The 23044-nt window shown below is 36.8% G+C and overlaps 1 protein-coding gene across 1 annotated transcript in view; it reads right to left on the minus strand.

Moving 5' to 3' along the window:
• SPTBN5 (spectrin beta, non-erythrocytic 5) overlaps positions 1-23044 on the minus strand; it is a 1783454-nt gene that overhangs the window by 1132808 nt on the left and 627602 nt on the right. Inside the window, exons 27-29 of the mRNA XM_044073536.1 lie at positions 20742-20858; positions 17501-17664; positions 4455-4587 (exon numbers count right to left, since the gene is read on the minus strand). Coding sequence (XP_043929471.1) covers positions 4455-4587; positions 17501-17664; positions 20742-20858 — 414 coding nt within the window. The remainder of the gene's footprint in view (positions 1-4454; positions 4588-17500; positions 17665-20741; positions 20859-23044) is intronic.

The raw sequence follows: 23044 nt of genomic DNA on the forward strand, positions 1-23044 counted from the left end.
TAATGCAATGACCTCACTTGCTTTTGAGTGCATACATTACCATGGGAAAAGATAGTAGCCATGACATTTGTGCTATTATCCTCAAAATTTGACAGTAGTGCAGACTTTGTATAATAATATATTTTAATGAAAAGTATTACATTTAAATTAATATGCTCAGCAAAAGGTAAAATGGACAGAACTGTCCAGGCCAAACAAAGGTGGAAGGCAGATCACTGAAGACTAGGAAAAAGGAGAGATACTAAATTAATGGTTTGCTTTGGTCTTTACAAAGGAAAGCAGGAGAGCAGAGAGAGGGTATTATGCTGGGACACAGCCAGTGCACAATGGGGAGAAGAGTGGACAGACATGAGAATGGAGACTGAATTGGCAAAAAGGAACTTGTTGCCTTTAGGAAGAATGAAGCTCAAGGACCAAATGGGATATCTCTTACATTCCTCAGAAATCTGTCCAGTGAGTAAGCAGTCCCCTTCATGTAGATCTTCAGAAGAGCACTGGCTACTACAGAAGTGCTAGTGGACTGGAAGATAGGTAGTAAGATACAGGTATTGAGATACCCTTATTCAACTAGGAAAGCAGAAACAATATGGGGAATTGCAGGCCTGTTAGCTTAACAGCAGTGGAACTTCAAGGTGAAAATCCTGAGGGGAAGGTTGCCAGCATTTTTAGAGGATGCCGATATCAAACAATGTAGATTCATGGCCATTAGAAGCTGTCAGTCCAATCTAATCCAGATTTTTGGCCAAGCTAAAAGTTACCTTGACAAGAGAGGAAAGATAGATGTAGTCTATTTGGACTTTATCAATGACTTGGACTCAGACATACACTTTATACTGGTAGGAGAACTTCAGGGGTTGGATGTAGACCCATAACTAAGGAAGTGGATACTCTAATGGTTTAATAGTAGACCAAAAAGTTTGAGCAATATCAGAAATGAAGAAAGTGTCCAGTGGGTCAGTACTCTTCAGTGTATTTGTCTCAGGCATACCCAAGGGAAAAGAGAACAAAAGAAAATAATGGACCTCTTTGATGACAGCACACACATTGGTACAGCTGTGAGGGATAGTGAAGAATCTATGAAGGATTTTAAAAGGCTGAACATCTATTTAGAAAGCAAGCAGCTGAGGTTCAATGAAAAATGCAAAATACTTCACTTAGGCCCCAACAATGCTGAAATAAAGCATCAGCCAGAGTGAACATAACTGATGACAAAAGAGTAGCGCTTTGGGGGTGTTGATTATGTCTGAACTGGTTATCTGGAGCAGAGTGAGAGGAAATAGGCTTTCCAACAGTGCTGTGTACTTTTTCTCTTGCTACTTTATTAAAATATCATTCGAGTTACTCAGATTTAGACCATTCACTGAACATGCATATTTTTAAAAACTACAGAATAAATGCTTCTGGGTATCCCAAGCTTTCACTATACTTTCTCAATAATGCTCTATAGTAATCTTTTAAATCTTTATTGCTTACAGATTCTGAGCAAAAACAAAGAGGTGATATTTTTAATTCAATAAGACACAGGTTAGACCACAGATTGGATTTCTGTGCAGCTCTGAATGCTGTATATGGAAAGGGGTGGCAAACTCTTGGAGGGAATCCAAAGGTAAGTTACTAGAAAGCTCCAAGAGTTGAAGAGGAAGGGATATGATGATAGAGACATGATACTGGTATGCAGGATCTTATCACAGAGATGGGGATAGATCATCATAAACATAATGCACAGTACAACAAGAAAGGGGACAGGCACTAGATTAAAGGGATTAACTGCTTCCTGGATCTCTAAAAATACTTTTTCACAGAGAGAGAGTTGCTGAACTCCAGAATGACCCACTACAATAGGTAGTAGAGAGAAAACCCACAGTGACTTTCAACAGGGCCTGGGAAAGGTTAAAAGAAAGAGTAAAGGGGAAGGTAGGGATGGTGGTAGGAGAGGGGAGGGGAGATAGAAAGTTAAATGTACATAAAAGGACAGACAGGATAGGCTTATTGTTTCTTGCTCTGAAGCAGATGTGAGATTATGGGAAGATTTCAGAATATGGATAAACCCACAGTGAAGGAATAAGAAAACTGATAAAACTATAGAATGAAGCTTTATGTTAATACCTGCCTGCTGCTTCTACTGCCCATGGCATTGTACACTTTGTATATGGAAGTATGTGGCATCTTTGCAGTACTTACACTATTCTGTGCACTCTGCTAATCAAATTTCATTAATTCCAATAGTTTTCTCATGTTTTTCTCCAGAATTTAATTTTTAATATAAATGTCATATTAATTATGCCTAGAAACCTAGATTTTGATTGTCTGTGACTCATTTATGCACTATCACCTTAATTTAAAATTTGCTACTTTATTACAATAGTGCATCAGGGCTGGTAACTCGGCACGTAAAAATCAACTACCAATCATTAGCGGACCGGAGTTCCACTGTGGCGACCCCTAACCGGGAAAAGCCGAAAGACACAACAACAACTACAACATTACAATATCTTTCAAATTACTCCAGTTTAGACCATTTACTGAATATGCATATTTTTAAAAACTACAGGAAGAAATGCTTCTAGGTAACTCAAGTATCCACTACAGTTTCTCAGTGATCCTTTATACTAGTCTTTGAAATCCTTATTTCTTACAGATTCTGAGTCTGTTGTTTTTCTGAGTTTTGAGGTTTTCCTGTACTGATTGGCTAGACAGAGGGACCGAGCTAGTAAAGATGTGCAGCAGGTAAAGGTGATAAAGGATAATGAGGGAGACATACTCACAAGCGAGGAGAGTGTGTTGAGCAGATGGAAAGAGTACTTTGAGGGGCTGATGAATGAAGAGAATGAGAGGGAGAGAAGGTTGGATGATGTGCGGATAGTGAATCATGAAGTGCAGTGGATTAGCAAGGAGGAAGTAAGGATAGCTATGAAGAGGATGAAGAATGGAAAGGCTGTTGGTCCAGATGACATACCTGTGGAAGCATGGAGGTGTTTAGGTGAAATGGCAGGGGAGTTTTTAAGTAGATTGTTTAATAAAATCTTGGAAAGTGAGAGGATGCCTGAGGAATGGAGAAAAGGTGTTTTGGTACTGATTTTTAAGAATAAGGGTGATGTGCAGTAACTACAAAGGGATTAAATTCATCAGTCACAGCATGAAGTTATGGGAAAGAGTAGTGGAAGCTAGGTTAAGAAGGGAGGTGATGATTAGTGATCAGCAGTATGGTTTCATGCCAGGAAAGAGCACCACAGATGCGATGTTTGCTTTGAGAGTGTTGATGGAGAAGTACAGAGAAGGTCAGAAGGAGTTGCATTGTGTCTTTGTGGATTTAGAGACAGCATATGACAGGGTGCCTAGAGAGGAGTTGTGGTATTATATGAGGAAGTCGGGAGTGTCAGAGAAGTATGTAAGAGTGGTACAGGATATGTACGAGGGTAGTGTGACAGAAGTGAGGTCTGTGGGGGGAGTGACAGATGCTTTTAAGGTGGAGGTGGGATTACATCAAGGATCAGCTCTGAGCCCTTTCTTATTTGTAATGGTGATGGACAGGTTGACAGACGAGATCAGACAGGAGTCCCCATGGACTATGATGTTTACAGATGACATTGTGATCTGTAATGAGTGTAGGAAACAGATGGAGGAGACCCTGGAGAGGTGGAGATATGCTCTAGAGAGAGGAGGAATGAAGGTCAGCAGGACTAAGACAGAATATATGTGTGTGAATGAGAGGGAGGATAGAGGAATGATGAGGATGCAGGGAGTAGAGATGGCGAAGGTGGATGAGTTTAAATACTTGGGATCAACAGTTCAGAGTAATGGTGAGTGTGGAAGAGAGGTGAAGAAGAGAGTACAGGCAGGATGGAGAGGGTGGAGAAGAGTGTCATGAGTGATTTGTGACAGACGAGTACCAGTAAGAGTGAAAGGGAAGGTCTACAAGAGGGTAGTGAGACCAGCTATGTTATATGGGTTGGAGACAGTGGCATTGACAAAAAGGCAGGAGTCAGAGCTTGATGTAGCAGAGTTGAAGATGTTAAGATTTGCACTGGGTGTGACGAGGATGGACAGGATTAGGAATAAGTATATTAGAGCGTCAGCCCAGGTTGGAAGGTTTGGAGACAAAGCCAGAGAGGCAAGATTACATTGGTTTGGACATGTGCTGAGGAGGGATGCAGAGTATATTAGGAAAAAGATGCTAAGGATGAAGCTGCCAGGTAACAGGAAAAGAGGAAGGCCTAAGATAAGGTTTATGGATGTGGTAAGAGAGGACATGCAGGTGGTTGGCGTGACAAAACAAGATGCAGAGGACAGGAAGAAATGGAAACAGTTGATCTGCTGTGACAACCCCTGACGGGAGCAGCCGAAAGAAAAGGTTTTACCTTTCATGTTAGTCACCTTATGATATTTGCCCTGACTTTCTACATTCTTATTAATACAGGAATACAGTAAGAGGTTTGGCACACCCTCCTTCTTACCTGTACATGTTCATAATCATTTCCATAGTCTTCAGAGCTGGCAATCTGCTTCTGCTGGTTTAGCCATTCCTCAAGCTCATTGGACTCACGTAGATATTCATGCAGCTGCAGGGTTTCTTCCAACATTTGGGCCCTACAAGACAGATCATACAATCAGTACATTTCTGTCTACGATCATTATGGCAGAATCAGAAAATGAGTGCATCTGTATGGAATCACCCCAGGATCATATAATCCGTATCCTGGAGCTGCAACAGCATTGTGGTTGGATTGCATAATCAGTAGACCTGAATGACACCGTCATCTCACAGCATCATGTAATCAATTTTCTTGTGATGTCTGACATCACCTGTCAGGATTATATAATCAGTACTCATATGCAGCATATCATGACAGGATCATATAAACAGTAAACATGTGTGTCATCATTGTGGTAGGATATTATAACAGTACATCTATAGAGCATGTTATGATAGGATCAAACAGTCCACAAACCTGAATGGTAGCACTAAGTAGGCTTATATAATTAACACCCTTGTGCATCATCATGTCCTGATATATAGCATCTTACTAGTAAGATCATAAAATCAGTATCCTAGTACAGAAACACACCAGAAGGGTCATATAACCAGTACTCCTAAGCAAAATCACATTTAAAAGGATATATTATGAGTATCCCCAGACAGTACCTGGCAATGAATCAGCCCTAAAGAATATTGTAATCAGTACTTTTGTGCAGTGTCAGCATGGGTGAATGATATAATTTGAACCCTAGTGAATACACTAAAAAAAATTATCATGGAATGGTAAAGTCAGTATCCTCATGTAGAGCCACTGAGCAGATTGACCATATAAACAGAGCCTTATATAGACTCACATTGCAATAATCAAGTATCCATGTATAAAAGGAAGAATTGTATAACATGCATCCCTTTTCTAAATCATAAGTAATCTTATACTGAATTCCTCTGAAAGGATCACACAGTAGTTAACTGTACAAAAAAATCCCTCTGGATGGTAAGTAATTAGAATGAACTAGGTCCATCCACCTATCCTGTCCTCAGAGTCTCAGGATTTTGAAGCAAATGCATTTAAGTGGTCCTTAGAACAGAACAGATGAATGGGCCTGGATTTTATACTAATTGGTTTCTCCTATACCATAACACAAGAAATGTGGCTAGAATGGGAATAATGTTCTCAAATGTGCAAGAGTGTAATTTTAGTTATGGGGGTGGGGGGGGGGGGGCAGCTCATGCATTTGGTGACCAAGAACGGGATGAAAGAGGGAGTCATCAGTGAGCCAATAACATGGTTTTATTGTTCTGTTAGAAAAATGTGATGTCTCTGTGTTTGCAAAGATGGGACAAATTTATGTTAGAAAGACTTATATTGCTAAAACATATTTTTGATGGGAGTACTATGTTCCCTCAAAATATATGTGCTCTAAATTCAATACCTCATTCATTTCTGGATACTATGTATTTAATTTTATCTACCAAATCAGCTCTTTCTTCTATAATGTGCTAGCAAGAAAAAAATCTGAATACATATTAAAAGCATAAAAAAAGCTTATTGATTGTATTAAAAAATTTTGTTTCCTGATTCAGAGAGAGCTAAACTAGATGCTAGGAGAGCAGCCTTTAAGAAAATAAATAGCTGGTATGATGAATAAGGTTATATGCCAATCACCTTCAAGGCCAACTAACTTTTAAAAGTGTGTAGAGATTAAGACCTTTAAAAAGGTTAAGTTTTTATTTCATATTTTAGTATTTTAAAGTTTTGTATACTGGCTATTGTACTGCTAGAAATGTTTTAATTTTTTATTTTTATTAAAACACGCATTTTTGTTAGTGCTTTTTATTTTAAAAGTTTATTAATAAATTATTATTTAAAGATTAAAGATGTTAAGCTTTGCACTGGATGTGACAAGGGTGGACAGGATTAGGAATAAGTATATTAGAGGGTCAGCCCAGGTTGGAAGGTTTGGAGACAAAGCCAGAGAGGCAAGATTACATTGGTTTGGACATGTGCTGAGGAGGGATGCTGAGTATATTGGGAAAAAGATGCTAAGGATGAAGCTACCAGGTAACAGGAAAAGAGGAAGGCCTAAGATAAGGTTTATGGATGTGGTGAGAGAGGACATGCAGGTGGTTGGTGTGACAGAGCAAGATGCAGAGGTCAGGAAGAAATGGAAACAGATGATCCGCAGTGGCAACCCCTAACAGGAACAGCCGAAAGAAGATGATGATGATTAATAAATTATTATTTACATTAAATTCCAAAATGTATTGATATGAATAAACAATTGTATCTATTATTCTTAAAATTAACCCCTTATTAACTACTTATACTATATACATATTATGCATACTATACAGATAACTATAGTTCATTTCAAACAAGTTGATAGTATAGTATAATTTAAATATTTAAACAATGATTAAATTTACATACCCAGTAATTGTTAAACTTTTGTCCAAGGATTGGAGACAATTAATGATGGTGATATTTGTTTTTTACCTTCAAACTCCTCATTAGGCAGTTATTAACATAGATGTGAATTCCCCAAACTGTGGAGAGATGTTTGATTGCCATGTTCCATTTTCATGGTCTTTCCTGCAATATCTAGTACAGTCCATAAAAGGAAGTACTGATTTTTTTTCACAATATTTGTTATTGGAGAATTGAAGATCAAATCTTTTAAAACTGAAAACGTGTCTGTCCATATTGCATGTAAAACAATATTATTTTTGACAATAAGATAATAAAAATGAACTATTATACATAATAAGAATCCAATCTGCTTACAATTGTTTTTATGTCAACAGCAACATTTATGGGATTTACATATTTTTACTAAAATATGTGGTATATAAAAAGATCTACTTAAACATCTCCTTGTGAAAATTCTCCATGGATGAACCAAAGTATTATTTATTGATTTTAACATTAATGAAATATCTTTATAAGACAGAATGTTAGCTCTGTCTTGCAATAAGTGATTCCATAGATTATCATTTAAGTTCTCTTTTTTACATCAAAATCTTATACAAGTCAGAGAGAATAGAAGAACCTGTTTTGTTTTTAAAAATAATATAACATAAATTTATTTGTGTCTTTCGGCTTTTCCCGGTTAGGGGTCGCCACACGGAACTCGGTCCGCTAATGATTGGTAGTGGATTTTTACATACCGGGTTACCAGCCCTGACACACAACCTTCAATGAAGGCACACCCATTCATGCATGCCTCCACACAGAAGACGCTTTAGCTGAGAATCGAACGGGACAACGTCTTGCTATGAGGCGACAACGCTACCGCAGCACCACCACCGCAGTTAAAAATAATATAACATAAATAATTTATTAAATTAGGAATATTATTATCATTACTGTTATATTATCATTTAATTGTAGGCTGCTCCTAAACATTTCTAATACATAAGATCTTATGTCTTGCATCTTAAACCATTCACTCTAATCTATTCAAACCTCTGACTAAATTTCTATAACAGATTTCAAAGTTCCCTTATTAAAACAATTGCATCAACTAATGAAATACTTCTTCCAATTCTTTATTTCTACTCTATTAAAATATATTCCTTAAAAATCTGAAAAGGAATCAATGAATGAAACCATTAACAAAAGTGACTTTTTTTGTTAACAACAATTTATAGAAATAGATTATGTTATGGGCAATGCATTTTTTTAGATAACAAAATATAATTCATTTTGATTGCCAAAGGATCTAATGGTTAAATATTTCCAACCATGTATTTTAATGTCTTTGATAAATTCACAGACTTTGTTTAACAATAATCTGTTTAATAAGAAGTACCACATCATTATTCATTTTATTTAAAGTGCATAAGGTTTAAATTATTAGGACATTTAGAAAGTAGGACAATACCAGCACAAATATCACACTGATAAGGATGGGGGAAGGGTTTTTAGTGTAGTAACATGTATACCATTACACTTTGTTTTACAACTAAATAAACCACTCCCATACCTGATAATAGGTATATTAGTCAGAAACTTTGGGGTGAGACTATCATTCTGTTTATTTTTTGTTTTGTTTGGATCATTTCTCTGTGTGCTTGATAAAGAATTTTCAACTGGAAAGAGACTGTTTACCCTGCTTGAATTACTTCTGAATACCTAATAGAGTTAATAATTATGTGTAATATTAATAATATTTCAAAATAATGATTTAGAACATTTTTAAATTAGCTACTTCTACTACCATTTTCTGATTTTTTTCTACTTTTTAATATATAGTGATTAACTAGATACACAAGAATTGAAAAACTTCCACACAGAGAAGTTTCTTCCACTGTTTTATTTTGGACCCACTATACCTGTGTAGTGGGTTGCGTGAGACCTAAGGCATACCACGGAGATTACTTGTTTCAGGTCTGAAGAGTTAATAGGTCCCCTATCCCATTCCCTTATATGATGATTATATGCAATTCTAAGCCTCTTGAAGGCCTACGGACATTTTAGTAACATATCATCAAATTTATTTAGCTGTGATTTAGAAGGTGAAATAGCAGTACTATGAATGATATAAAACAACAATATGGCCATTTTAATATGTTGGAGTCTTTCTTCAAAATTGTCAATCTGCTTATTCCATATCTGAATAGTTTGTGCCTTTCGGCTTTTCCCGGTTAGGGGTCACCACAGCGGAACTCCGGTCCGCTAATGATTGGCAGTTGATTTTTACGTACCGGCTTGCCAGGCCTGACGCACAACCTTCAATGAAGGTACACCCATTCACGCATGTCTCCATGCAGAAGACGCTCTAGCTGCGACTCGAACCGGACAGCGTCTTACTGTGAGGCGACAACGCTACCTCAGCACCACCACCGCGGGTATTCCATATCTGAATAAGTTTATTAATCTCTGTTAATACATTGTCAAAAATAATATATCTAATTATATCCCAGGATGTCTCTAAAATAACTCTAAGATATTCCATTTTTTATGGACTCATTACCTAAAAAAATCCATAACCATAGACATGGATGTATTACTACTAATTAATAAAAATTAATTTTATTATTGTTAAAATGAAGACCCAATTTTTCCTCAAATTTTCAATGATATTAAATATTTCTGGAATAGTTATATCTAACTTTGAAACTGTTAGTAACATATCATCCACAAATAACATTATTTTAGACTGATACTCTCCTTTTAAGCAAAACCAATGAATATGGTTATTGGATCTTATGGCTACAGCAAACATTTCAATCCCTAAAGCAAATAAAATAGGTGAAAGTGGACATTCTTGGCAGACAACCTTGATTTGTCCCTTTCAGTATGTGAAATGCATCAAAAATACATGATACTGTTTTAAGAAAAGCTTTGTACCTAAATAAATATGTTTGATTAAAGTTCTGAATTCCTGAGAAAATGCAAAATAATCTAAGGATTTAAAAAGAAAGTTCCAGTTAATCATGTCAAAGGCTCATTAAAGTTAAATCAACATTTATTTTATTTGCTAAATTTATGACTGTTGTTAGTCTTTTGATATTATCTTGAATTTGTCTTTTAGGTATAAAACCTACCCGATCTTCATTAATTAAGTTGTAAATACAATTGTTTAATCTGTCTGCTAAAACTGACAAAAAGATTTTGTAATCCACATTTAAAAGGATATTGGTCTGTAAGCCAAACAAAGTGATAAAGCATTATTTTTGGGAAAATGAGATACCAGAGAATATTTCTATGATGGGGAGTAATGAAATTATTCCAAATTGTATTTAATGCACTGAGGAATAAAGGTATTACTTTTTGTGGAAATAGTTTACATATTTAGGCTCATAGGTGTGCACCAGGCTAATGGCTCTGGAGCCTTTACAAGCCTAGCCCATTGTAGTGCCCTGGCATTGTGCCACCTGACATTAGTTCTCAGTGCCTCTATCAAGTAGAGCCACTGGGGTGATCCCCAGGGTGAACTTTCTATTTCCCCATCCACTCATCAAGATTTCTCTTGAAGAGGCCTAGTGAGGTGCATTACTTGACATGTATGGGAAGTTTATACCACAGCATGGACAGTCTCTGAGTTATGAACCTGTCCCTCCAGCATGTTCTGTTGATTGTGGTAAAGAGGTTGAGGTCCCTGGAGAGTGTGGTGTGGAGGATTTGGGATTTCTTTAGATGTACCATTTCTAACAGAGCTGTGTCTGACTTGGCTTTGTAGGTAAAGCAGAGATTGCCTCTTAGTAAATGATATGAGACAGAGAATAGCTGGAGTTTTTAAGGCCTAGGATCCTCTTCATGAGGTACTTTTGTGGCCTCTCCAGCTATTGCAGGTGTCTAGTGAGGTACATGCCAAATGAGGCATTATACTCTATGATTGGTCTAATGAGCAAAGAGTAGAGAGAGATGATGACCTCTTTCTTCTTGGATGCAAAACCCTTGGTAATGAGATGTGCCACATAGGACTTTCTGACCACAGTGGAAAAGTGGAGGTCGAAGGAGAGGTTGTTGTCAACCTGTGTCCCCAGATCTCTTATAATGTCTTCAGGATTCAGTGGGCTCCCATCGATGTGGTAATTAGTGGGAAGTGAGTTTTCCCTGTGTCAAATATTCTGGATAACAGCTTATGTGTTTAGGATGGAGGAAGATAAAAGCAACTTCATGATCATGACCAGGGTTGATGACCAAGTTATGGTCAAGAGAAGAAAAACTCCATCAGTAATATTCAATAACTGCCAGATAAACAATAAAATGTTTTGGTGGAAATGGACCAATGATATTTCCTAAAGGAACAATAGTATTTAGTGCAATATTTGGTTAATAATAACAGTACAAATTATTGTATGGTGTACTTCTCCTCTTACTTGCAAGCTACTGATATCACTCCAAATAGCAGGTACAGCTGTAAAATTCAGTAGGTGCCAACAACTCTCACTCCATGGAGAGCCAGACATTAATCACACTCTTCAAGACAGATTTTTCTAATATGTAAAAAATATCAAAATAACTATCCATGTACTATACCAGAGTATAAAAAAGGCACTGTATCTCAGTTTCTTCACTCATAGCAAGAATGTACGGAACTAACATCCAGAGTAAGATTTGTCAAGTCCCAAAAGAGATAAATTATGCAGATTATAACTCTTGGGGGGGGGGGTGCAACAGAGGCTCAGGTTAGCATAACAAACAGGTAGGGATTAGGTTGTTAATGTGATGTGAACAAGCAAAGTAGTAAACAGGTAGTTGGAGGAAAGGTATCAAGTGTAATTAAAAGGCCAGAAACAAACAATCCAACCAGTTTACACGATTACTTGTCAGAACACTCTCTAGCTCTCAACCAATCAGGGACAAATCTCAACAGAATCAGGGACAAACCCAGAAAAAATCAGGGACAATTGGGGACACTTTTAAAATATTAGTTCTATTAACTTGAGACATTAACAGAATTAGACAATGTGAATTAATACACATTTCCTGAAGTAAAATAAGTATTCAGCACTTAATTATTGTCATTACTTGTTAAGTATAATTCACCATCTTTTGTTCAAAAGGCACCAGTGTTAAGAAGGATTAAGAGGGACAATGCTAAAATTTGAGTCAAAATCAGGGACGTCCCTGAAAATCAGGGACAGTTGAGAGGTACGTTCTCTCTCTCTCTCTCTATATATATATATATATATATATATATATATATATATATATATATATATATATATACTTTCTCATAAAAACACAGAGTCTAGACAGGTATTTTAGTGAAAACAGGACTTGTCCTATGCTCATTGCACAAGACTCAGTTTTCTGTTGAATACAGCAAGAGACTGCAATACTGAAACCTAAGTCAGAAAACTATTAACTCAGTCACAGTTAATTTACCTTTCTCACTACAACACAATGCTGTTCAACTTGAATGTATGACTCAATTATTAGGGGGTCAATTTTCTCCAAAGATTTTTCAGATTTTCACCTTCTCCAGTATGTGACAAGCAAAACAAGTCTGGATGTCACAGCCATGTGTACTCTGAAGATTAGGTTTGAAATGCCTAGATTATCGGACTCAAATTGGGCTGTACATTTTGCTCCAAAATCCTCTGCAGGCCCACATCATCTACATGGTCCTTATTTTTCTTGGAGAAGCAAGGGGCAGCAGGTTTTGGAGTTCTCCAACTGGTAGGGATACCCATGTGGAAAATGAGTATTGATTGGGGGGGGGGGCATATATAAGGGCTAATGCTACCACTGAAAGTGTGGTCTTACTGGTAAGGGAATGCCAGCTGAGGGTGGCATCCACATGCAAGGTTTTGCTCTCTAAAGCTGCTCCTACTGCACCCAGCCCCGAAGTGGCTTAAGTACATGCGGCTGTTGCCCCTTTCTCAAAAACAAAATAATGTCAAATAAAATAATATGCCTGACACAAACTGGTAAGTCAGCAAATTAGTAAAATTAACAATACTAAACAAAGAATAGCATTACTGACCCCAGGGACAAACTCTGCTGCTGCCAAAACAACTTTATGGAATGGCTAAAGCAGGTCAGAAAAAAAACAGTTCTATCAAGATCCCTCTTCACAGAAGCATCTGAAGCTGGGCCCCCAAACAAACACATACTGCAATCTGTACTTCTACGGAGGAAATGGGAAAAAGCAAAAGAGCACTTCAAAGTGCAAACTTATGTTCCTTCCAGGCAAAGCAAACATTGCAGACTTTAGCTGAAGAAAATCTCCATAGCAGTGGGCAAGAGCAAACTTTTGCCACTGAGTAACTTAAGCTGCCGTCAGACAGCTACAGCCATACAAAAGTAAGAAAAGAATCCACCAACTTACCAACTCCATACTTCTCCCACTTGGTTGGGATCCACCGTGACATGTTTTTGATCCTACTTCACTCAGTCCTACCCTCCTTAGCCCATTTTTCACAAGAGGATTTTTGCCTCGGGATGATCACAGAGCTATGACATGTTGAGGAGTCACTAGTTTATTTATTTATTTATTTATTTATTTATTTAAATTTGTTGACCGGGAGTGTCCGAATGGACGTGGGTCCATTTTCAGCGGAGGCCCGGGGAGAAAAGCTCCACAGTAAAATAAACAGACAGTAGTTACACTGGATTACATAGCGATTAACATTTTAACATAGAAATTACTTACAACATATTTACAGATGAAGAACATAGTACATCAGTAGACAACTAGAATCTTTATCTGTGAAGTACATAACAGGCATTAACAAATGTAAGAATGAGAAGTTCCTGCTGTATAATAAGTACTAGGCTTATGAGCATCTGAGCTTGCTATCATCAAGGTAGTTAGTGGAGGTGAAAGAAAGGTAGTAGTTGGATGGGGTGGATGATATTAGAGTGGGAGTTGCAAGGGCATAGCCAGCATGTTTTAGGTGCGCTTTTAATAAAGTTTTGAAGTTGGTGCATGATGGTACGGAGGTAATTGTGGGTGGGAGTGAGTTCCATAATTTGGCTATGGTGCAAGAGAATAGGGCTTCACCAGCAGAGTTATTGGCTTTAGTGATCTGCAAGTGATTTTTGTTGCTGGATCTTAGTGGTCTGGTGGTGCGAGAGGGTTGGAGTAGATTCTGGAGGGATGGGACATTTAGTGGATGGTTTACTAGTTTGTGGGCAAGTGAGAGTTGATACCACTGAAGGAGGTGAGGGAGTTCAAGCCAGCCCAGTTCAGCAAGTGAGAGACAGTAGTGACTACGGTAGGATGCCCCTGTGGCGAATTTTGCGATTTTGTTGTAGCAGGTCTCTAGCTTGTTTAGATCACATTGCCTTAGGTTGGTATATACTGGAGAGGCATAAAGTAGGGTGGAGATAAAGTGGGAATTTGCTATTGAAATCTTTGCTGCTTTGGTGAGAAATTGTTTATTTCTGTATAATGCTCCTAGTTTTTTGTGGACGTTTTTATGGTCATGGATATGTGAATGTCAAATTTTAGTTTATTGTCTATTTCCACTCCTAGCAATTTGGTGTGTTCAGTTGGGTATATAGTGGTGTTGTCTTTTGCTGTGATGTTAAAGTGAGAGTTGTTTTGAGTATGTTTGGTGGGTTGGAAGATGAGTAGTTTAGTTTTGTTTGAGTTGAGTATTAATTGGGCATCGGATAACCATGTTTCAACAGAGGAAAAGGCTTCCTGTGTGACTTTTGCAGTTTGGGTAGGGACTGGGCTGAGCAGATGATGGTAGAGTCATCTGCGTATTGGATGAGTGTGCCATGTTTGGTGGCAGAGGCTAGATTATTGGTGTAAACAGAGAAAGTAGGGGACCAAGGATGGATCCTTGGGGAACCCCTATGGAGACAGGTAGTTGGGGAGATATGTCATTCTGCCATACAACGGATTGTTGGCGGTCAGACAGGTAACTCTGAAACCAGTTGGTGACTGATTGTGAGAAGGATAGGTTATTGAGGACAGAGATAAGTTGTTTGTGTGGGACCATGTCAAATGCTTTAGATAGGTCTAGGAAAGTAGCAGAGGAGAGATAGCCATTGTTTTTATGCTGAAGGATAGTGTTTGTAAAGGAGAGTAAGGCAGTGGTGGTGCTATGGTTTGGTCGGAAACCATGCTGAGTACTGGAAAGGAGGTTGTTAGTAAGCTAGTTCAGGAATTATACCAGCTATATCCACATCTTTGTTTGATTTTAATAATTTTTTTTTGTTTCATTTCAATTATGGATATGATTTTAATAATGCTACTGTTTTCTATGTCAGAAACTTTGGGAGTTTTTAAATTATCCAGAAAATGAATGTTATATATATTATTAGTTAAAACACAAGTGTTTGAAAGATGTAAACTTTTGTAGTATGATTTAAATTCAGAAAGATTGTCATATTACTGCTTTTTGATTAGATGTGTCACTTGAGTTTTTAAGTAAATTTATTTAAATGGCATTTTTATGTAATTCATTGAAAGAAGTCTTGATAAATTACAGAAATGAAAGATTAAATGTTAGCTTATGTTCTGAAGTATGTTTTTGGTTTATTTGATTTAATATAATTTAATTTTTCCACATTGAGAGCTAACTGATGAGCTTCATTAGTTTCATATGTGAAACCCCTCTGCACCACCCTAGTTATGTATGTTAACTCTAAACCTAATCCTAACCAAAATGTTAACCCTATCCCTGACTCAATCACTATGCAGACAGAATCCGTTTTGACTTATTTTAGCAATGGGATGTCTTAATTCAGTGGTATGCATAATCCATTTTACGTTTGAGGTACGTACATTCAGTTAGCTGCCAGATATTTCTATAAACATACACAGTTTATCAGATGTGTAAACATTTTAGTTACTGGCTTACAGAGTGTTAAAAACTAAATGTTGAGGTGATTAGAACACGCTTTTAAAAAGAGCTGATGTAGGAAATAAGGTTAAATACCAATCAGGGTATTACATTTTGATTTCATATTTTACATCCATCATCCATCCATCCATCCATGCATGCATCCATCCATCCATCCATGCATGAATCCATCCATCCATCCATCCAGCCATCCATCCATCCAGCCATGCATCCATCCATCCATAATCCCTTTCCTCATTTTAAACATGGGGTCAGGCTTTCAATTCAACAGTGACAAACATCTAGAGCCAGCTTTAACGTTTCACACACTGTTAATAACACTAGAAGAGCATAAATTTACATTTTTTTCTTTTACATGTGAATTCCATCTTACATAGCTTTGCAATGTACGTTTTGGTTGGTGATGAGGGTGGTATGATTTAAGAACAACTTTATTTAAATGGTATTTTATATGACTGTTCTGAAGGAGTCTCTTTAGGATATAGAGACAAAAGTAGGTAATGTTTGTTTAATAATATTTAATTATTTGGTAGCTGTAGTGTTTTGGTTCATATTGTTAAAACATGAAAACACTACTCACCCTTTCCTATCATATTTCAGTCTCATAGGAGAGGACACAGCTACATTTCAAGCATAAATATAATGCTACAACAGACAGCAAACCACCATAGAATTTCCAAAAAAACAGCTTGACTCAAACAAGCCATAGTAAATCATTTTAGACACCTTAATAGAAACATGTCACATAATTGTAATGTATTGCTGCCTGGGAAGGGTTAACAGAGAAGGTGTATTTTTTAATTCATTCATTCATTCATTCATTCATTCATTCATTCATTCATTCATTGTGCTGCAGTTTGTTTTCACAATTTGTGTTTTGCAGTATGTGAATTATTTTTTACACTAACAGTTATGGTATGTCCACTGTGGATGTGTTTCTTAAAAATGTGAGTTCTATGTTTATGAAATCCATGTCATGTTATATATCCATTTCAATAAGTTAATACTTTCTGAAAGAATCCCACACTATGGAAGCCAACTCAAGGAAACCCAAATTACCAAAAGTTTGCCAAAAACGTCCACAGACACATAACACAAATGAATGCTACTATGTCAGATGAAGTCATGCTGTGTGATGGCTGCTGCATGTTATGACTATATCCTTTCTGTTTATGATAATTTACTGATGGCTGCTGCATGCCATGACTTATGATAATTTAATTCTCCATTATGGTAGTATTTTCACAACCTAAGATGTCCCATTAGCTAATTTAGGTATGCTGGGATTCCCTGAAAAGTTATTGGGAAAGCTTATATGAATCCATATATCTCTAAACTGACTTCTCAATGTGAGGTTGCTGCAACTTGGGAAATTTTTTCTTCAAACTGTGGCAACCTCATAGCTAATTATACTACAAAGCATGTGTTGCAGTCCCTCATTTATGAGCCCTACCCCCATGTAAAACTAATTATGTGTTAATTTTCTCTCTGGTACTGCTTTTGTTTACAAAACAGTATTTTAGAGAAAGGTATCTGTTGAAGTCTTTAGTACATTTATTATATTTATATTATTTGACTCACTTTAAATGCCTACCTGGGGAGGACAAAGGTACATTTTTTTAAATGGAAGAGTTGTGCATAGCAACCTGACAATAGTAAGTATTTCAACAAAACAGTTGTGCCTGCCTTCCTGTAGACAGCAAGTATGTTTCAGGGAAGGGTAGATATTGATGTTCAAGTACACACCTGGCTGCTGAAAGGCTCTGCAGTTTATTTAATTGAGACTGTAGTTTCTTCTGTGGTCCATCAACGTCTTCAGAACTGATATTCTTACCATCTGGCAGGCTTTTGGCATTCTGATACAGGTCTTCTGCCAGGCTGATGTAAATATCTGTCTGACGTTCTAAAGCCTAAGACAAGAAAAAAAAACAAAAATAATGTATTATTTTAAAAATAATTTAAATAAAATACTATAGCCTAATTGGACTCAGCTCTGGTAGTAGACATCTTGCCTTCACTTCAGATTTTTCTTTACATTTAGTTCCATATCCATTACTCAGTTCATCATGTCCAACCGCTCTACTTAGATCAACAGGTTGGAAGAATGTTTGCTATTAAATATACAAAACAGTTACTGTCACATTTTAATGCTGTAGAAAATTAGCATACACTTGGGTATTACACAGCAAGATACCTAAAAAAGGAAAGTAACATAACAAGTTCAGTTCTTCAGAACTGTGATCTCTTTGGGAGACAATCTCATTGCTTGTAGAGCCAGGAGAAAAAGCTACGCTTAGAGTATTTGAGGCCACATACTTCTGCAATGAGAGGACAAAGACCAAAGCAGTATTTCATCTTCTAGTGGAGTAGCACTGCATTCATCACCACTCATGAGTTTGCTTTGAAAAGATACATAGACTACCAGAGACATGGCTGCAGTATGGAGCTCGTGGTCACTTCTCATACACAGACTACCAGAGACATGGCTGCAGTATGGAGCCCATGGTCACTTCTCATACACAGACTACCAGAGACATGGCTGCAGTATGGAGCCCATGGTTACTTCTCATTTCCCAGACAGATAGTGGATCAGAGCACCAGGGAGCACTTGCTGTGGTGATAGTTCCTCTAGCTGACACTCTTGTGCACATGAGACCATGTACCTCTCTACATTTAAAGGGTGAATGGATATTTGTGTTACAGCATGTGGCCCCGCTAAGAAACACAAGAAAATTTACAGGAATCCTTCTTTGCTTGCTAATAATCAGCCCTACAATTTATCCTCATAGTATCCTTAGTTAATCCTCCCTTCACTGTCCAATGCACAAAAAAATAGACCAAAAATGTCTTTGAGGGTGCTCTTCAGAGGAGAAGACTACACCCCTTCTTAGTAGTGTTGGGGGGCATACTAGTAGTTATATATATGGGCATTGTCATCTGGTCATGTGCAGAAGTTCAGGTGGAATAAGGAGCTGTGTGAAGTTATAATTTAAACACTACAAAATGACATATGGTCAATACCAATTAAATATATTATTTTGTTATACTAAGTAAGTCTTCTTGTGAGTAGTTTAGTTGTTCTACCATAAACACAAACTTCCTGGTAGTTGACTCCTCAACAGAACAAATGAAACTGCCCAAAAACCAAAAGGGCAAAAAACTCCCCTGTTCATGTTTTTGCAGGAGGCCAAGCCCACCTACACCCTCCCCCCCAAAGTTATATATACCAACTCAGAATTCATTCTTACTTGAAGAAGGGAGAAATTTCCCTAACAAGTGAATAATTGCCACTGCACAATGCACTTTAAACAATATCATAGAGGGGACTCCACCTTGTTACAGGGTAGCATTTTAGAACAAGTAACTGTAAAACAGGGTACAAATGTGACATTAAAAGATACGTTACTGTATAAGGAAACAATGTATATTTTAAAATATAATACTTTAACTCTGCATGGGCTTGACAGTTAGTGAATGTAATTGGAGACATTTAATTAATTAACTAATTGAATGAGTTTAATCAAGTTATTATCCAATTATTTGTTTTAAGATTTTTTGTATATTATATATATATATATATATATATATATATATATATATATATATATATATATATATATATACTGTTCCATGCTGATGAATTGCTTAGTCCTTGAAGGCACGCGCTGAGGTGCTAGAGGTGAGTAAACTCAGTATTTTATTCTGAGGTCAGCTGTTTTGCTTTCTTTGCTTTTCTATCGTGGCCTTGTACAATTAGAAGTACCACCGGAAATTATTTCCTATGAAGAAAAGCATTCAGCATTAAGCCGTTTTACTTCTTTTTCTGCAAGCTACCAACACTTTCTCCTCGAGATTGCCAAGTTTAGTGTACTTGTGTTATGAAATTAACTATTCAGCAAAGTATGAAATAATAAAAAAATATACATAATTCAGTTGTGGAAACTTTGCTAATTATATAAACAAGAGACAATGTTACAGCATCCTGTCTTTTACTTTACAGTAAATAAACTAGCCACACATATACTCTATTGACAAAACTAGATGTAGATTTTTATAAGCATACAATTCCATTGAATGTATGATTGCTGATTTGGCCCAAATAAAAGGAAATAAGAAAATATCTTAAAAGCAGATGTAATCTTACATTAAATATAGTTAATATTATTTATTCAAGCCGTTGTATTTTCTCTAAGTCCCTTCTCTCTATTGACTTTCTCTGTCAGCTTACTATAGACTGCTAGTACTATAGGTGGTATATTTTTGAGCTATGCAAAACTCTAGATAAAGGTAATTTTAAACAGTTATTGTTAGAACATTCTGAGTCTGAAAAATATTTAATATGCCTAGGTATTTCTGCATTACTCCTTTAACATTCACAGGCAAACCTCTCAGCTGTATCTCATTATGAGGAATGTTCCAGTAAATACTCACAACTGCACCTACTTGATCTTACCTGGTAAGTAAAAGAACAGCACAAATAAATAAGACATTTCTATCTGCCAGTAACATAGTATACTATTAGTGTCAATCCCAGTCCCAGTTGTCGTGTTTATATTCTTCAAATGCTGATTCCATTTCTATTTTCATGTATACACACTTCCCTCATTAATGTCATAGTCATACTGATAAACATCAGCCTTTGGAATATGATAATGTCGTTTTTTTTTCCCTGTAAACCTGTTAGAGTCAAAATGTTATATTATTTTTGTAGAATTTCTATATATTTCTCTAGTTAAGGTTTAATAATGAAATTCACACTTAATCTTCATCAAAGAAGCACCACAGGACCAGAGACGTGCATCTGAACAGTTAGCGGACCAGGTAGATGGAACCTTGACTTAACATCCCATCCAAAGCAAACACTCCCTGCCACCTTCAGCAGTGCTGCACTATATTATCAGTAAAGAAAGCTTTATCACTCCCTGTCACCACCACTCCCTCACAAACACATTTTGGCTGGTCTTTTGTCATTACCACATTACTGTACCTTATGTTTCTTAATGAGATTCAGTGTAGCATCTTCATTTTTCCCATACTCATTGCTGGCCACCAGGGGGAGATGTTCTACGATCCAGGCATCTATCTCTGACATGCCAAGCAAGAACTGGAATAATAAGCAGACAAAAATATGAAAGGCTGTAAATGTTTTATTTATCTATTTGTTTATTTATTTAATTTATTTGTTAACTGAGTTAACCCACTAGATAGAAGTAGACTTTTTAAGAGCACATTTAATTAAATATATTATACTAACCATTAAAGCCCACTGCATTCAGTAATATGTGGCCTGAAGCTTGCCAGTGTATACACACTTCCATTTGAAGGTCTTAGTGGCCTAACAACATCACTGCTCAGGAACATGAAGATGCATGAACCAGTAATCAAATGCCTGGAATATAACATTATCCAGGCAGCATCTGTCACACTGTATCTTATTAGAACTGAGTCTATATCATATGTCTGAAGATTTCTAACTTCGAACATCATATGATTGACACCATATGGTCGAAGTTAGAAAACTTAGAACATACATAAAAAAAATTTAAAAAAAACTAACAGTTGTAGGCAAGGAGGCAAGCCCCCATGCACCCCCACACCCTCTGCTCTTTAAATATTCCAACTCCAAGATCGCACTATAGTGCAGTAAAGAGAAATTTCCCTTTACCGCACTGTAGTGTGGTCTCGGAGTTGGTATATTTAAAGAGCAGGGGGTGTGGGGGGTGCAGGGGTGCTTGCCCCTGCTCTAACCCATTACTTTTATTTTTTATGCTTTATTTTTTTTTTTTTTTTAACTGTTCGAAGTTTTCTAACTTCAACCATATGTATCGATCTAATGGTGTTAGAAGTTAGAAATCTTCAGACATATAATATAGACCCATTAGAACTATACATATAACATTATCCAGGCAGAAACTGTCACAATATATCTGATTAGAACTATACAATACAGTAATTAATGTGTTTTTGATATGAGCAACTTGTTTTTAAGCAGTACATTTCGCCATGATTTCCTTTGAGAATGACATATGGAATCAAATCAGTGCCTGTCGACTTTTTTCTAGCAACGTATGTGGACATTTCTCATTTGTTTATATTTATGATCCTCAGGCTACACACAGACGTTTTCCAAATATAAAGTTCTATCATCATAGGAAAATGGAGCATATCCCATGTTTCATGTGATCCTCTTTTTAAATCTTCTTTCGGCTTTTCCCATTAGGGGTCACCACAGTGGAACAATGGTCTGCAAAATGACTGGCAGTGGAGTTTTACGGTGTCAAGTTGCCAGCCTGGCGCCCAACCTTCCACAGAAGGCACACACATTCATACATTCACACCTAGGGCCAATTTAGAGTGCCCAATCCTCCTGCAGCATGTCTTTCGAGTGTGGGAGGAAACAGGAGTACCCAGAGGAAACCTATGTGACTTCAGCAAGGACATGCAGACTCCACACAGAATGCACTGCAGCTGAGAATCAAACTGGAGAAAGTCTTGCTGTGATGCGGCAACTCTAATCACTGCACCACACTGTTCACCCCTCTTTTTAAATACTTTACTGATTAATTTCTTAATATCCACATTATTTTATTCAGAGTTGCTGAAGAGTCAGAGTCTCATTCAACAAGTAATGAGTAAAAAGCAGAAAACCTGCACTGCACAAGAGAGTTGCACATCTCAGGGTGTGCAAACCAAATGATAATTACCTCTCACCTCAAAATTACATATGTCCTGCAGTTTTACTGCTATTTCTCTAGTTACCTTTATTGTAATGACAGGCTTTGACAGACAATGATCATGTATAGCCAATGCACTAACCTGGTCAACAGTTAAATGAATAATACTGCAATGTTATATAATTGGGTAATACAACCTAAACTTGAATTGGCAACCCTTTTAAATTACCCTAGGTGTGTGTGTTGCATGCGTACAATGTGTATCTTTTAATGGACTGCCATCCTTCCGCGTCTGGTCCTCTGCCCTATGCCCTCTCTCTTCTGGGATAGTCTCTAGCTCCCCAGTGGCCTTGAGAATGAAAAGCAAGTATCAGACAATGTATGAATGAAAGATTAAATGTATAAATAAATTAATGTTTAATTCAAATTTTGCCAAAAAAAGGAAGTATTTTTAAATGTGCTAATTATTCCCTCATAAAATGGTTTTACATTTTTCTAGGAATTAAAATTGCAGATCCTTAAAAGTTAAGGATAAAAAGTCAGGATACACATGAGAGTCCAATTACTAAAATGTTATTTTAGTATGCTTGTTATTTATATTAATGTTGCATATGAA

This window comes from Protopterus annectens, chromosome 6.part0, assembly GCF_019279795.1.
Source record: "Protopterus annectens isolate FY-2018-M chromosome 6.part0, PAN1.0, whole genome shotgun sequence".
NCBI classification, from domain to species: domain Eukaryota; kingdom Metazoa; phylum Chordata; order Ceratodontiformes; family Protopteridae; genus Protopterus; species Protopterus annectens.